Genomic DNA, 17,195 nt, shown 5'->3' with positions numbered 1-17,195 from the left:
GAAATTTTGTGACACTCTAGGTGTATTTGGTACGGAGGGTTTTCAATTTTTTCGTGTTTGGTTGGCTTAAATGTTTTGGCAAACATTTTCCTTATGAACTCATTTTTCTCCAATTGGAGGAAATATTTTCCTTATCAAGAAAAGGGAAAATATTTTTCATACTCCTTCTCAACCTTCCCACCCTCACCAACCCACCTCACCCCCTCTCTCCAAAAAGGCTTTTTTTTTCAAATTTCAGTTTTTTTGTTACCACTCATCCTATTACCCCTCTATCTCCCCCTACCCCCGCACATTTGTTTTTTGTAATTTCAATTTTATGTTTTTTTCGTTTTTATGCCCCCTCCCCAGCCTCCCCTCCCCCTCCCGAAAAAAAATATTTTTTTAATATATTTTTCAGTTTTAGTATTTTTTATAATTCGGTTTAAAAATTCAAAATTTTACAAGTTTCAATGTTATGAGTTCGGAGGTTTATGTGTGTGGAAGTTTACGGGTTTAGAAATTATAATGTTTATGGGTTCGAAATTTCGTGGTTTCAAAAGTTTAGCGGTTCGAAGTTTATGAAATTTGTGGGTTCGAAAGGTTGTTGGTTCGAAAGTTTATGGTTTCATGTTTGTTATATCTAAATTATTTATGAATACTCTTGAGAAATTATTTTCCTTAATTTGCATACCAAACACCGAAAAATGAATAAGATTACTACATGTTTTCCAAGAAAACATTTTCTTGGAAAATATTTTTCACGGAAATATTTTCTATTGTACCAAACACACCCTTTGTGGAAAATATGGACTTTAAATCATAAAAGGTAAATTCTCTCTAGAAAATACCACTATAGCAATTATAACAGGTAAATAAAAGGAATTACGGGAAAAACTTCTCTCTAGAAAATTCTCTCTCTAACCCAATGCTCACCGGCACACGTTAGTACGACATCCGACCACCGTGGATATGGCTCGGGGAAGAGGTACACCTCGAGAAATACCAAGGTTGCAACCTTTAGCTGGGGGAGGAAACCTAGCTGAAACCAACTTGCAACTAGAGAAAACTCCAGTAGCAACTATGGAAAATGTTACTGTTCCATTGGAAGATAATCAATTGAAGCAACATGCAAGTGATGGAATGAAGCAAGCTGCAGCTAAGAGATTGGATCTGAGTGTTAGTCCAATCCTAAGTGGCCAAAGTGACAAATCGATTGAGAAGACTGCAGATCTAGCGAGTACTAGCAAGGATCTAGCGAGTATGAGCAAGTTAACACAAGATCTAGCACCAGCAAATTAGGAGAAGGGGGAGAAAGCAGTGTGGACTTCATTGTTTGCAGGTAATCGTAGCTTTGAAAATGATTTGAAACTGAGTTACATACCACCTAAAATTGTAGAAGGGAAGGCAGTGGTACAACTTGAGAAAGAGGATGTGGAGAAGAAAGTTAGGAAATGAAAATGTGCCCTAATTGTGTATGTAATTGGGAAAACACCGGGCTATAATTACATGCATCGATTTGTAAAACAGAGTTGGAATCAAGTTTCATAGCCGGAAGTATTCTATCATGATGAAGGATACTATATTGTGAAGTTTCAATCTATGAATGATATGAATGAGATTCTATACTCTGGTTCATACACAATGAACAATAAATCACTTATTTTGAAGCCATGGACTGTTAATTTTGATTTTACCAAGGAATTTCTAACTGAAATTCCATTGTGGGTGATACTACCTAAACTACCTATGAGTTGCTGGGGAGTACAGTCTTTGAGCAAAATTGCAAGTGCTATGGCAAACCATTGTATGCAGATGAATGCACATCAAAACAAAAGAGGATCTCATATGCTAGGATGTTAATTGAGATTAATGTTACTAGAGCATTGCCAACAAGTGTCACAGTATGGGAACCAGATGGAAGACAGTTTGAACAAGCAATAGACTATGACTGGAAACCAGAATTCTGTGAAGAATGCCTGAAGATTGGTCACTCTTGTACGAAAGTTGAGAATGAGCAAAACCACTATGAACAGCCTAGAAGAAGAAGGAGACCAGCTGCACCAATTGCTACACAAGAAGCCCCTCAACAAGTAGAGAAAGTAGTACAAGAGTGGAGAGCTAAGAAGACTAATGAGGTGAAGGATCTTCCTGATGTGGTAGTAGGAGCAGATCAACAAGTGGAAGAGACAAATGACAAGCAACCTACTGATCAAACACAACAGTCTTTAACAAGAGTTGGAGATCAAATGCTTGGAAGGGAGATACAAAGCACTCAAAAAAGTCCTGAACTTAGCTGTATCAGGGAGATCCCAGCTCTGGCTACTAGTATACTGAGAGGGAATAAAACAGGGAAGCCCACATGTGGAAAAGGGATACAGCAATGCTTGCCCACAGCTAATAGTGGGCCACCTATTAGAGTTTAATGACTTGGGTGATATGGAATGTGAGGGGAATAAATAAGATATATAAACAAACAGAATTAAAGATATACTTATAGAATAAGCAAATAAAGTTAGCTGATTTTTTGGAAACTAGAGTCAAGGATAACAGAGCCAACAGGGTATTCAAAAACATCTTACCAGATTGGGCAATTCAGAACAATTATCAGAGTGCAATAAATAGGAGGATTTGGCTAACATGGGATCCTAAGGTGTATTATATTGTTGTTGAAAAGATAGATGCTCAATTAATTCATTGCACAATAAGGGGGAGAATGGATGGATTTGAAGCTTGCCTTACACTAGTGTATGGTTTCAACACAATTGAGCAGAGAAAATCCTTATGGAGTAATCTGAATGATATTTCAACACAAATGACAAAGCCTTGGATAATTGGTGGAGATTTTAATGCTATGTTGTATACTCAAGACAGAATGTATGGCAATCCAGTAGCAATGAGTGAAATGGAAGATTTTTCAGACTGTATTCATAACCTGTTTCTGAATGAACTGGCATGGAAAGGAGAGTACTATACCTGGTCCAATAAACAACAAGGTGATGACAGGATACTAAGTAGAATTGATAGGGTGTTTGGTAGTGACTTGTGGATGTCTAACTGGGGGCATATATGTACTGAATATGATGTTCCATTGATATCTGATCACTCTCCTATGCTGTTGAACATCAAGTCTATTAGATCCAATATCAAACCACCCTTTAGATTCTTTAATGTATGGATAGATCATAAGGAGTTTGGAAATATAGTGAAGTCCATATGGAACAGAGGATTAGCAAAGGATGATATGGAGAATGTATGTAAGACGCTCAAAGCTCTGAAGCCTTTATTCAAGAAACTTAATGCTGATGAATATAAGGGAATAACAAAGAGAATTGAAGATGCAAGAAGTGACCTTGTTACAGTCCAAAAAAAATATGCAAAGCCAATATAGTGACAGTCTACTAGAGCAAGAGAAACAAACTCTTCAACAACTAGAGAAGTGGTCTTTAATTGAAGAGAGTATTCTAAAGCAAAAATCAAGGCTAAAATAGATTAAACTAGGGGATGACAATACCAAGTATTTTTCTGCTATTGTAAAAGAGAGGAGCCATAGAAAACAGATGCTAGAGCTGACTACAGAGGATGGAATGAAGGTTTATAATCAGGTTAGCATCAAAGAAGAGTTTATAAGGTTTTATAAAAACCTGATGGGGGCTTCTACAAAGACATTACCAGCAATCAACAAAGAAATAATGAAGAATGACCCTAAGCTTAATCATGAACAGCAGATTAGTTTGATTGTTGAAGTGACAGAAGATAAAGCATATAAGAGCATTTATGCTATACAAAAGGATAAAGCTCCTGGAGTTAATGGGTATAACTCATGTTTATTCAAGAAAGTATGGCCTATATTAAGTAGGAGATTGTGCAATTAGTGTACGAGTTCTTTATCACTGGAAGAATGTACAAAGGTATCAACTGTACAACAATTACTCTTGTTCCTAAAGTAAATAGCCCAACTACAGCAAGGGAATTCATGCCTATTGCATGTTGTACTGTCCTTTATAAGATCATATCTAAAATACTAGCAAGCAGACTGCAGGGAGTAATTGCTAGTGTGATAAGTGAAGCTCAGGCAGAATTTATTCCAGGAAGGAAAATATCAGATAACATAATCTTATCTCATGAACTTGTGAAGTCATGCACCAGAAAGAATTCTTCCCCAAGGTGCATGATCAAGATTGATCTAACCAAAGCTTACGATTCTGTAGAATGGATATTCTTAGAACAAGTGATGGTTGAGTTGGGGTTCCCTAATAAGTTTCAGTAATGGGTGCTTACTTGTATGAAAACTGTGACCTATTTAATTATCATCAATGGAGAACCTACTGAGCCATTCCCAGCTGCAAAGGGATTGAGACAGGGAGATCCCATGTCTCCTTTCCTCTTTGCAATTGCTATGGAGTACTTCAGTAGAAGCTTGAATGGATTGAAAAAGGAAAGAGAATTCAAATATTACCCAAGGTGTGTTAAGCTTGGCATAACTCATTTGAGCTTTGCAGATGATTTGTTACTTTTTGCAAGGGGTGACATAGATCAATCACTCAGTTACAACACTGTCTTAATCATTTTTATGCAGCTTCAGGCTTGAAAGCCAACCAGGAAAAGAGTTCAATCTTCTTTGGAGGTGTTACTCAGTTGGCTAGTGAAGAGATATTGCAAAATTTGGTTACACCAGAGGTATATTGCCAGTTAAGTACCTAGGAGTTCCATTAACCACTAAGAAGATGTCCATAGCTAAATGGAAATAACTTATTGAGAAGATGGTGGCAAGAATTTTTTCATGGACAACAAAAAAACTCTCATATGCTGGAAGAATTCAATTAGTGCAATCTATCTTATTTGGTACTCAGGCTTATTGGTCACAACTGTTTCTGATTCCTAGCAAGGTCTTGAAGACTATTGAAGCATACTGCAGAAGCTATGTGTGGTCAGGAGTCAATGTCATTACAGGAAGATCTTTGGTAGCATGGAAAAAAATGTGTACTCCCAAAAGTGCTGGGGGACTAAATCTAATCAATTTAAAACTATGAAATAAAGCAGCAGCATCAAAGAACTACTGGGATCTAGCAAACCAGGGTGATAAGATGTGGATCAAATGGATACAAGCATACTATATAAAAGGCCAACAGCTGCCTAATATGCCAATACCAAAGCAGACTTCCTGGGTAGTTAGAAAGATGGTGGAGGCAAGAAGCTCAGTAGAAACAATTCATATTCAGCTATAGAAAAACAACACCATGATCAGACAACTATATTTGGCTATGATGGGGCAATTGCCAAGGGTAGAATGGAAGATGTTCATGTTTGGAAATGAAGCAAGGGCAAAAGCTAAATTCACAATGTGGCTATACTTCCAAGATAGGATGCTAATCAGTGACAGGTTGAACAAATGGGGGATGCAAGTGGACAGGGAATGTATTATGTGTAAAGTGCATGATGAGAACAGGAAGCATATTTTTATTGAATGTGAGTATGCTAAGAGTGTTTGGACAACCCTGCTAAAATGGATGCAGAGGCAACCAATCTGGGCAACTTCATGGGACCAACACTGGAAATGCGCTGTAGAGAATGCAACAGAAAAATCAAGTAAGGCAGGAGTATTCAGGATGATATATGCAGAAGCAATTCATGAGATATGGAACGAGAGAAATCACAGGATATTTGAAAAGCAAAGCAGGAAAGCTGAAGAGTTAGCTAGGAACATAGCATGCATATGTAATGTTAGAGCAACAAACCAAAATAGGACAGTAGGCTGAGTTGTAAGCCAACTGTGGACTTGTAAAGCTTCAATAGTGATTAATGAAAATTTTTAATTACCAAAAAAAAAGGTATAGGTAAAAGTCCTAAATTTTAGGACAAAAAATTAGGACTACTTACAGAAATAATTAAATGACTATTTTATCTGGCATGAAACTAATTTTTAAAAGTTAAAAAAGACAAAGGATATTTCGCAAAAGGTCATCATATTTTAATATAATATAAATATATTGAAGATTATATAATTAAGTTAATAGTTGTAGATTATAAAATATTTTACTCATTTACTAGTATTTATGTAACTTTCCAACAAAATAAAGTTCAAAACAAATCTAAAGGTTCAGAGAGATTACAAATGGAATCAAATAAAACAATCCCAATAAACTAGCTTCCAAATCTAAAGTATATAATTCAGAAGTTCATAAAACAAAAAAGTTTTGACATCAAAATTTCACAAGCAAGTTGTCCATTCCTTACAGAAATCAGGCAGTATCTTCCTTTCCTTTTGTTCAAACATCAGGTAAGAACTTGTATATCTCATTTATGACTGAAAGCGGTAGAAGATGTCATAAATAAATCATAAAAACTATTTGTAGGACGTAAAAAAACTGTTATTTCCTTATTTATGAAAATTTTTGTCTCTTCATTTATGGCATAAAACTCGATATTGGTCTCACATTTATTCTCCAAAAGAGATGAGTAGCTGATCTGATATGACAATTGTGGTGCATGTTTCATGGTGTTTTTGAGTAATGTTGTTGTTTACGACTGCCTTTTGAGTTAATATTGTTGTTTACTACTCCCTCCGTTCCAGTTTATGTGAACCTATTTTTATTTTGGTCCATTCCAAAAAAATGACTCATTTCTAAATTTGGAAACAATTTAGCTTAAACTTTCAACACTACCCTTGATGAAAATATATTATAACTATACAAATACTCTGAGCCTCTTTTTCACTTGTTTATGACCACAAATTCTAAATATTATTGCTTACTGTAGTATCTTTTGAGTTAATATTGTTGTTTGCTTGTGTCTTTAAGTTAATATTCACGCCTCTTCATTTACTTAACCTCTACTTTTAGGGTCGGTTGGAAAGTCACCTGGTAATTAAAATTATTGTAATTACTCACACAGCTCAGTAATTACATATAGTAATTACGACGACATGTTTGTTTATAATAATATAATTATAGTGTAAATACAATTATTTGTTGTGCATATGTAATTACATAGCTAGATTAATTTGAAAATGAAATTAATACTTGACAAATTTGTTCTTTTATGAATAATATATTAAATTTAGATATTTAAGATGCTATTATTTCTTGAAATATATTAATTAGGTATTTAAAATGCATACTATTTCTTGAAAATATATTAATTAATAACCACGTATTTATAAATAATATTGAAAAAATAATTGTAATATTTTTCAAATTAGTAATGTTTTAATTTAATCAAGTGTGAAAATTAAAGAATATATTTTGTAAGACCATCATGGGCGACAAAATAATTAATATTTATATATAATGTCATAACATTATTCATATGTTTGACAAAAAAAAAATCTATTAATTGAAATTAACAATATGCAATATAAAACAACTAGTGAATTGTACTAAAACAAATAAATTGAAATTGAAAATATAACCTAAATTCAAAATCCAAAAAGAAAAAGTTCATGGGACTTTTATGTCAAAACATGCCATAAAATAAGTTCCAAAAAAACTTAAGTAAAAATAATTCAAAAGAAAATAAAAACATGTATAAGTCTATAACATCAATCAACAAATTCTACTTTAATAACATCATTCGTAATATGTTAAGTTTGATGAGATATTGCGGCACTTGATTAATTGTGAGGTAAGAAAATTACACAACTTCATATTAAATTATCGTCAAATATTTCACTTATTTAATACCTCTTGAGAGTTAGCAATGTTAATTGTGTTAGAATATACTATAAGTCATGCGTATTGTTATAGTATTCTTTATGAACAATTATTTATTTACTTGTTTAAATTCAATAAAGTTTTATTTTAAATAGATCATGTGTTGGTTTGTGCGTCCATTGCTTACATAGTAGATGATTTAGTGTATAGAGTTTAGCTTATACACGGAAGATTAAATCATCGGTTCTTGTAAGACATAAAAGTTAATGTTCACAATCTAATGATGGAATTGGACAAATCATCGGAATGATTGTAGCACAAGATTAAATATAATTTATCTTGATTATGGGAATGGTTTAATTCCAACTTCTTGTGCTAGTACATTTTGTATGTATTGAACGGATCAAGTAGAGATGAGTATTTTATACTGACTTTATAAAATAATTTCTCTAGTCCATTTAATGTACTTATACTCTTAATCCTGATATAATTATTATTAGCTGTGTATGTCACTTGTTGTTTTGATTTATTAAAAGGCGAGATTCTTTCGCGAGTCAATAAGCCTGGTAAATTGGATAACAATGATATACATTGGCGAAGTAATAATTAGTTGATGGAATCCATGTCTCGATTTTGAGATTGATGATACTCCTTTATGAAAGCTTATAAGTTTTCATGTGTAAACCCGGCCGGTGGATTTTGTATCCGACACATGAAATAAGTTAAGTGTAAGTCTAAAGGAAGTAATCAATAAATTAAATAGTCAGTAATTTAATTTGATTGATTAGTATCTGAATCTTAACATGGGGAGTTAAATAAGGTTTTATGGAAGAATTTCGAAATTGAACTAAGGAGTGCAATTACGAATTTTTAGTGGAATAATTCGTAATTTATTATGATGGAAATTAGTTTCAGAATTTCGAAATTAATATCATAATAGGAAGCCTTGTTAATTAAATTCTGTGGTCCCTACTGTGCCTAAATAATAGAAAATAGTGGAAACTGTTACTTAGTGGGAAAGAAAACGTGGAAACCGTCCCTTAGTGGGAGAAGGAAACCTAACAGGTTTTGAAAACGGTTTTGACCTAAAAAACGCAGCTATATATATGGATATAAGGGCTGGACGTTTTTGACATGATTCTGACTGCGGTTTCTACTAGAATTTTGCCCACCCAAAATTTTCTATTTTCGATTATTGTTTGGGTAACACAGTAGAAGACTGTGGAAATCTGCTAGTGTGTTTTCAACTGAGGAACTGGAGAACGACCTAGATTTGTTGTGTTTACGCTTCAAGAGGTCATTCTAAAATCTCCATACGTGCTAGTTGTTTAGATTACACGTGAATAAGATTCTGTTATTGCTTCCGCTGTGGTATATATTCCAACAATTGGTATCAGAGCTTACTCACGTCTAATTAAATAATTAGGATAAACCATAAGGATTAATATCATGTTCTATATGCAAGTTTTGAATTACATGCAAAGTTTGTTTTTCTGAAAACCTGCACTGTTTTTTGGTGTGATTATTTGCTATGGGTTGTGTTGATTATTCTGAAAACTTGATGTATCCTTTTAATATTGGTGATGTTGAGTTAGAATAATCTGAAAATTGAATTTTATCATGTAAAACGGAAAAACACGTTTTGCTGAATTAGGGCAGAAAATCGGAGGTCAAAAAGTTGACGGACTCCGATTGACCTGAAACTTGGCAGGTCCATGCGAAATGGCCCAGTGAGCAATACTCATGGATTTCTTATGACTGAAGTCGTTTTTTGGGCGTTCGGGGTCGTTTAGATGGTGTTTTTGCTGTTTTTCTAAAATTCTGAATTTTTTTTTTGTTTTTAATTCCAGTAATTGTGGGGATCAATTCCCTTGATCCTCGGGCTTAAAAAATCAGTGATATAATATTTTTACACGTTGACGTAGGTCTTCTTCCATATCGGATAAAAATATTATGAATAATCACTATGTTATACTAGTCATTGATTATTTGTATTTACTCTCCATCTGAGTATGCATGTTGGTTCAATGGGACTAATATATGTTGAATGTTGATATTCACTTGGCTTAAATTAATAGTTTACTCTCCATCTGAGTATGACATGTTTAAGTTTATGGAGTGAAAATCTGTCATTATATATGTATATTGCAAGAATAGCTTCTTTCCCATCGAAATTTGTTGTTCAAGGTGCATAGATTGTATATATATAATGTGTTTTGAATTTTAATGTTCATAATACAAACTGATTTGATCTATTTAAATATTTAATGTCTCCCAGATTAACAATGACTGCTTTTAATCCCCTTACTGCCATTCTTACCCAAAACAAACTTGAGGGTCCAAATTATGTTGATTGGAAACGAAATTTGGATATTGTTCTAATTGCTGAAGAGTACAAATTTGTGCTCGATGAGGTGTGTCCAGAAAAACCTGGAGATGATGCCACAGATGATGAACAAAAGGCTTACCAGAAATGGATTAAGGCTGATGAGATGGCGCGGTGTTACATTTTGGCATCCATGTCGAATGTTCTGCAACATCAGCATCAATCGATGGAGTCTGCTTATGACATTCTGAAAAATCTCAAAGAAATGTTCGGAGATCAGAATCGTGCGGCTAAGCAGACTGCCATGAAAGCCCTTCTGAATACCAAAATGGTTGAAGGTTCATCGGTCAGGGACCATGTTCTGAAGATGATGAGTCTTCTGAATGAACTGGAGGTCCTTGGAGCTAACATTGATAAGGACACGCAGGTTGAAATGATCCTGCAGACTTTGCCTGACAGTTTTCAGTAATTTCGCCTGAATTATAACATGAACAAAATGGATTTGTCCCTTGCGAAATTGTTGAATGAGCTGCAGTTGGCAGAGACTATTATCAAGTCCCAAGCTCCTCCCGTGGCATTGAATTTTGAGGCAGGTTCTTCTTCTAAGCCGAGAGGCGGGCAGAAAAAGAAAAAGGCTCAAAAACCCTCTGTTGGTGGCGCGACTGCTGGTGTGAAAAAGGCTAAGGGCAAGTGTTATCACTGCAAGCAGCCCGGGCATCATAAGAAGCAGTGTCCAACTTATCTGGCCAAGCTGAAAAATAAACCAGGTGATTTACATCTACTTGTCGTTGAAACATTTTTAGCGGCTGTTTCTACCATGTCATGGTGTGTAGATTCGGGAGCCACTAATCATATCTGCACTTATTTGCAGGGGTTTCAGGTAACGCGGCGGCTAAGTAAAGGAGAAATCAATGTTTATCAAGCAGACGGTTCAGCAGCCCCAGCTTTAGCATTAGGAAATATTAGTATTTCGTTTGGTAGTGGTAGAGTTTTAGCTTTAAAAGACACATTATATGTACCTTCCGTTAGAAGGAATTTAATTTCGGTTTCTAGCGCTATGAGAGATGGTTATGATTTTAATTGTCATGACGTTGATAAATGTGTTATTACTCATAATAAGCGTTATCTCTCTTCGGCTACATTGATTAATGGTCTTTTTGTTGTTGACTCTATTCGTAAACCGTTACCACCTAAAGAACTGAATAATGTTGATTTACCAAGCAAGAGAAAACGTTCTTCTGAATTGAGTGAAACATATTTATGGCACTTGTGTTTGGGTCATATAAATCTGAACAGAATTTCCAGGTTGGTCAAGGATGGACCTTTAAGTTCATTGAAAGTGGAGGCACTACCAACTTGTGAATCTTGTTTAGAAGGGAAAATGACAAAACGAAATTTCCCCTCAAAAGGAAATCGGGCAAGTGATAAATTAGAATTAATTCATTCTGATTTGTGTGGTCCAATGAATGTCCAAGCAAGAGGTGGTTTTGAGTATTTTGTGACTTTCACAGATGATTACTCAAAATATGGATATATTTATTTGTTGCGTCGAAAGTCTGAATGTTTTGAAAAGTTCAAAGAATTCAAGACTGAGACTGAAAAGCGACATAATAAACATATCAAGACACTACGATCTGATCGTGGTGGGGAGTACCTCTCTACGGACTTCATTGGTTATTTATCAGAATGTGGAATTACATCTCAATTATCTGCACCTGGAACTCCACAACAAAATGGTGTAGCTGAAAGAAGAAATAGGACTCTTATGGAAATGGTTAGATCAATGATGAGTTATTCCGATTTGCCTTCGTCTTTTTGGGGACATGCCTTAGAAACGGCGAATTATGTTCTGAACTTAGTTCCTTCAAAGTCAGTACCCTTGACCCCTACAGAATTGTGGACTGGGCGCAAGCCTAGTCTGCGGCATATTCGAGTTTGGGGTTGTCCGGCACATGTGCTAAAGGGGAAAACGGATAAATTGGAGGCAAGAACGGATGTATGCGTGTTTATAGGTTATCCAAAAGGGACGAAAGGTGGTTTATTCTATTGTCCTAAAGAGAAAAAGGTAATTGTTAGCACAAATGCCAAGTTTCTAGAAGAGGACTATTTGATGAACCATGTTCCTAGAAGTAAACTCGTTTTACAGGAACTTAGCAAAGGAATGGAAACTCAGTCATCTGAAAATCAAAACGACCATATCCAAACCCCGGAAGTCGATTTTGACATACCATTGCACTTTAGTAGTGGGAGAAATGTCAATAGACTTAATGTACCACAAGAACAAGTGCCCGCAGTCATACTACCACAAAGTAGTGGGAGTCATGTTGAGCAGACTGCACAACAGGAAGAAGTCGTTGATATCCCTGTGGATAGCATGGAGACTCAGGTTCCTGATGATGTTGTGGTTCAACCACAAAATCAACGTGATGTAGTTGCAACTGATGTAGTGCGTAGTCGTAGTGGGAGAGAAATAAGACAGCCAGTTCGTTACACGCTCTTGGGAGAATCATATGATAGGATCCCTGAGGAGCCTACCTCCGAACCTGTCAATTACGACCAAGCACTACATGATAAGGATGCCGATAAGTGGGTTGCTGCTATGAAATCAGAGATGGAGTCTATGTACTCTAATCAGGTTTGGGATCTTGTAGAACCAACTGATGGGGTTAAACCCATTGGATGCAAATGGATCTATAAGAAAAAGAGAGGTGTAGACGGAAAAGTACAAACTTTTAAAGCAAGGCTTGTAGCGAAAGGGTTTACTCAGAAAGAAGGGATTGACTATGAGGAAACCTTCTCGCCGGTAGCCATGCTTAAGTCTATAAGGATTCTCTTATCCATTGCTGCTCATTATGATTATGAGATTTGGCAAATGGATGTCAAGACAGCTTTCCTTAATGGAAGTCTTGATGAGTGCATCTATATGATGCAACCAGACGGTTTTATGGAAAGTGGCAAAGAGCACATGTTGTGTAAGCTTAAAAGGTCCATTTATGGACTAAAACAGGCATCTAGGGCATGGAACACTTGTTTTGATAAGGCGATTAAAACTTTTGGTTTTGATCAGTGTCTTAACGAATCTTGTGTATACAAAAAGTGGGATGGGGACAAAGTGGCATTTTTGATCTTATATGTAGATGACATACTGCTCATAGGAAATAATGTGGGCATGTTGAATTCAGTTAAGCAGTGGTTGTCCACACATTTTGATATGAAAGATTTGGGAGAAGCGGCTCATATCCTTGGGATCAAACTCTTGCGAGATCGCAAGAAAAGGATATTAGGCTTGTCCCAAGGTCTTTATATTGATACAATACTCTCCAGGTTTAGCATGCATGATTCCAAGAAAGGATTCCTTCCTTTCAGACATGGAATTTCTCTATCTAAAGATCAGTCTCCTAAGACTGATGAAGAGATAGAAAAGATGAAGGCGGTCCCTTATGCATCAGCTGTGGGGAGCCTCATGTATGCTATGTTATGCACTAGGCCTGATATCTGCTTTGCCGTTGGCGTTGTTAGCAGATTTCAGTCTAATCCTGGGAAAGAGCATTGGACGGCGGTTAAACATATAATCAAGTACCTGAAAAGGACTAGGGATTACATGTTGATCTACCAATCGGATGACCTGGTACCTATTGGGTATACTGATTCGGATTTCCAATCAGACAGAGATTCTAGAAAGTCTACCTCAGGTAATGTGTTTACTCTTGGAGGTGGAGCCATAAGTTGGAGGAGTATCAAGCAAACTTGTGTTGCTGATTCCACCATGGAAGCCGAATATGTGGCAGCCTCTGAGGCAGCCAAAGAGGCAGTTTGGCTCGGTAACTTCCTGAGAGAGTTGGGTGTGGTTCCTTCGATTCAAGCACCAATTACGCTTTACTGTGATAATAGTGGTGCGGTTGCAAATTCAAAGGAGCCACGAAGCCATAAGAGGGCAAAGCACATTGAGCGTAAATATCATTTAATTCGTGATATAGTGCAGAGAGGGGATGTAGTGGTCACCAAGATTGCGTCAGAGAACAACTTGGCAGATCCGTTTACTAAGAGCTTACCACAGAAGACTTTTGATAAGCATGTAGAAGGAATGGGTGTCAAAATTGTAGACGCATGGTTATTAGTCTAAGTGGGAGATTGTTAGAATATACTATAAGTCATGCGTATTGTTATAGTATTCTTTATGAACAATTATTTATTTACTTGTTTAAATTCAATAAAGTTTCATTTTAAATAGATCATGTGTTGGTTTGTGCGTCCATTGCTTACATAGTAGATGATTTAGTGTATAGAGTTTAGCTTATACACGGAAGATTAAATCATCGGTTCTTGTAAGACATAAAAGTTAATGTTCACAATCTAATGATGGAATTGGACAAATCATCGGAATGATTGTAGCACAAGATTAAATATAATTTATCTTGATTATGGGAATGGTTTAATTCCAACTTCTTGTGCTAGTACATTTTGTATGTATTGAACGGATCAAGTAGAGATGAGTATTTTATACTGACTTTATAAAATAATTTCTCTAGTCCATTTAATGTACTTATACTCTTAATCCTGATATAATTATTATTAGTTGTGTATGTCACTTGTTGTTTTGATTTATTAAAAGGCGAGATTCTTTTGCGAGTCAATAAGCCTGGTAAATTGGATAACAATGATATACATTGGCAAAGTAATAATTAGTTGATGGAATCCATGTCTCGATTTTGAGATTGATGATACTCCTTTATGAAAGCTTATAAGTTTTCATGTGTAAACCCGGCCGGTAGATTTTGTATCCGACACATGAAATAAGTTAAGTGTAAGTCTAAAGGAAGTAATCAATAAATTAAATAGTCAGTAATTTAATTTGATTGATTAGTATCTGAATCTTAACATGGGGAGTTAAATAAGGTTTTATGGAAGAATTTCGAAATTGAACTAAGGAGTGCAATTACGAATTTTTAGTGGAATAATTCGTAATTTATTATGATGGAAATTAGTTTCAGAATTTCGAAATTAATATCATAATAGGAAGCCTTGTTAATTAAATTCTGTGGTCCCTACTGTGCCTAAATAATAGAAAATAGTGGAAACTGTTACTTAGTGGGAAAGAAAACGTGGAAACCGTCCCTTAGTGGGAGAAGGAAACCTAACAGGTTTTGAAAACGGTTTTGACCTAAAAAACGCAGCTATATATATGGATATAAGGGCTGGACGTTTTTTACATGATTCTGACTGCGGTTTCTACTAGAATTTTGCCCACCCAAAATTCTCTATTTTCGGTTATTGTTTGGGTAACACAGTAGAAGACTGTGGAAATCTGCTAGTGTGTTTTCAACTGAGGAACTGGAGAACGACCTAGATTTGTTGTGTTTACGCTTCAAGAGGTAATCATAAAATCTCCATACGTGCTAGTTGTTTAGATTACACGTGAATAAGATTCTGTTATTGCTTCCGCTGTGGTATATATTCCAACAAATTATTGATTGTTGAAAATTTAAGACACTACTTGCACCACTAATCCAAGATTATACTCCTAAAACTACATAAAAGAGTTATTGAAAACATATTAATTGCAAGAGTATTAAAAAGAGTTTCACTTTTTGCACATGCTTTCAATTAACTTAATTAGGTTATCAAACTATTCCTTATTTATTTGAACAAATTATTCAAGCTCATACAATTTTCACAGTGCCGTAATTATTTGTCAACTTCAATTAGTACTGCTCAAGAAGGAGAAAGAAACAAATAAGTAATTGACTATATATTTTGATCAATAATTGGGTTACATAAGAGGGGACAAAACTAGAAAAAATAAAAACTTGGTTTAACAACCTACCGTCAAATCTTTTGTTGTATTTACTATCTGCTATGGCTTTAAAGCATAAACTTTAAATTAGTTACATACAAATCGATTGTTGTATTTACATTAAAATCTAATCGATGTTATTTAATTAAGCCACCCCCGGAGCACCTGCACAGAGAACACGCGAGCAGAGGGCACATGACTTGGGAACTGCATTAGACTCTATGCATGAACAGACAGAAATGAATATTGACCAAGTAGAAAAAGAAAATGATGAGAACCCTACACCTGCTAATCTTCACCGTCTTCGCTCCGCTCAGAACACCAAGTTAATGTTGGAGGTGCAGGAGAGGAATATAGTGATGCTGCAAATGCTTAGAACAATTTATGCTGCGCAAGATGCTGCAAATGCTGAGGAAGAAGCTGCAAATGCTGAGGACGAAAATGGTGATGCAAATGGTGAAGAAGCTCAGGGTGGGCAGGCAAATGCTGGAAATGTGGATGAGACTGGAGATGAAGACAACAAGGATGATGAGGATTCTGAGAAAGATGATGATGATTCTGAGGGAGCAGATGTTAAGGAATATTCTGAGACAGATGAGGATGATGATTGTGGTGGAGCGGATGCTAAGGATTCTGAGAAAGATGATGATGATGATTCGGAGACAAATGAGGATGATGATTCTGAGACAAACGAGGATGATGATTTTGAGGGAGCGAAGGCTAAGGATTCTAAGGCTGAGGATTCTGAGGGAGTGGATACTAAGGATTCAGAGGATGAAGATGATTGAGCCTAGTTGTTTATGCACTACTTATTGTGTTATTTATGTTTATAAATTATGAACTTATTGTTGTTATGATCAACTCTAAATTTAGAGCTTGTTATTATGTTTAAACTTGAATTATTATGTTAATTACTACGTGTGAACTTATTATTATTATCTACTTCTTATATTAATTACTGTTTAAATAATTGTTATCCATTCTGTTTGAACTATCATGTCTAAAAACATCTATTACTAGGCTCAAAGTAATTAGAAAGTTACTTATCTCAATTGAATCTCTTTTTTTCCTTTTTTAGTAAAAGAAAAAATATCGACAAGAACAACAAAAAAGGAAAAATGTTACCTTCCATCAGAACAGCTAGCAAAACAAATTCTAACTTTGATTTTTCTTTGTTCATTTTTTAAACGTAAGGAAATCTTTTTACTTGTTTGTTAATTAGTTCGTAGTAGTTGTTATAAGATAAAATTTATGGATCATAATATTTAATAAACATTACTCTCTATGTCCCTAAGTTATGTGATAAAATTTTCTTTTTAGTATGTCTAAAAAAGAATGATGCATTTTTATATTTAAATAAAATTTAACATGAAACTTCACCTTTTATCCTTAATGAAATAATTAACAACCACACAAATATCTATAACTTACTTAGATTACAAGCTCC

General features: G+C 35.1%; 3 protein-coding genes across 3 annotated transcripts; all 3 read left to right on the top strand.

Moving 5' to 3' along the window:
• The first annotated feature begins 2,692 nt into the window (after window positions 1-2,692).
• On the top strand, window positions 2,693-3,367 carry LOC138875583 (uncharacterized). The gene has a single exon (XM_070154424.1). The coding sequence runs from the start codon at window positions 2,693-2,695 to the stop codon at window positions 3,365-3,367; it is 675 nt and encodes a 224-aa protein (XP_070010525.1).
• Window positions 3,368-5,243: 1,876 nt separating this feature from the next.
• Window positions 5,244-5,735, top strand: LOC104244603 (uncharacterized). The gene has a single exon (XM_009800060.1). It carries the CDS (start codon window positions 5,244-5,246, stop codon window positions 5,733-5,735), a length of 492 nt encoding a protein of 163 aa, XP_009798362.1.
• Window positions 5,736-15,987: 10,252 nt separating this feature from the next.
• Window positions 15,988-16,536, top strand: LOC104228538 (uncharacterized). The gene has a single exon (XM_070154422.1). The coding sequence runs from the start codon at window positions 15,988-15,990 to the stop codon at window positions 16,534-16,536; it is 549 nt and encodes a 182-aa protein (XP_070010523.1).
• Window positions 16,537-17,195: the final 659 nt, after the last annotated feature.

This window comes from Nicotiana sylvestris, chromosome 8, assembly GCF_000393655.2.
Source record: "Nicotiana sylvestris chromosome 8, ASM39365v2, whole genome shotgun sequence".
Lineage (NCBI taxonomy): Eukaryota > Viridiplantae > Streptophyta > Magnoliopsida > Solanales > Solanaceae > Nicotiana > Nicotiana sylvestris.
This window is presented reverse-complemented; position numbering and strand designations above follow the sequence as displayed.

Bases quoted from the DNA above. Each gene is read 5' to 3' on its own strand.
- LOC138875583 (XM_070154424.1), top strand. From the start codon at position 2,693: ATGGATGGATTTGAAGCTTGCCTTACACTAGTGTATGGTTTCAACACA.
- LOC104244603 (XM_009800060.1), top strand. From the start codon at position 5,244: ATGGGGCAATTGCCAAGGGTAGAATGGAAGATGTTCATGTTTGGAAAT.
- LOC104228538 (XM_070154422.1), top strand. From the start codon at position 15,988: ATGAATATTGACCAAGTAGAAAAAGAAAATGATGAGAACCCTACACCT.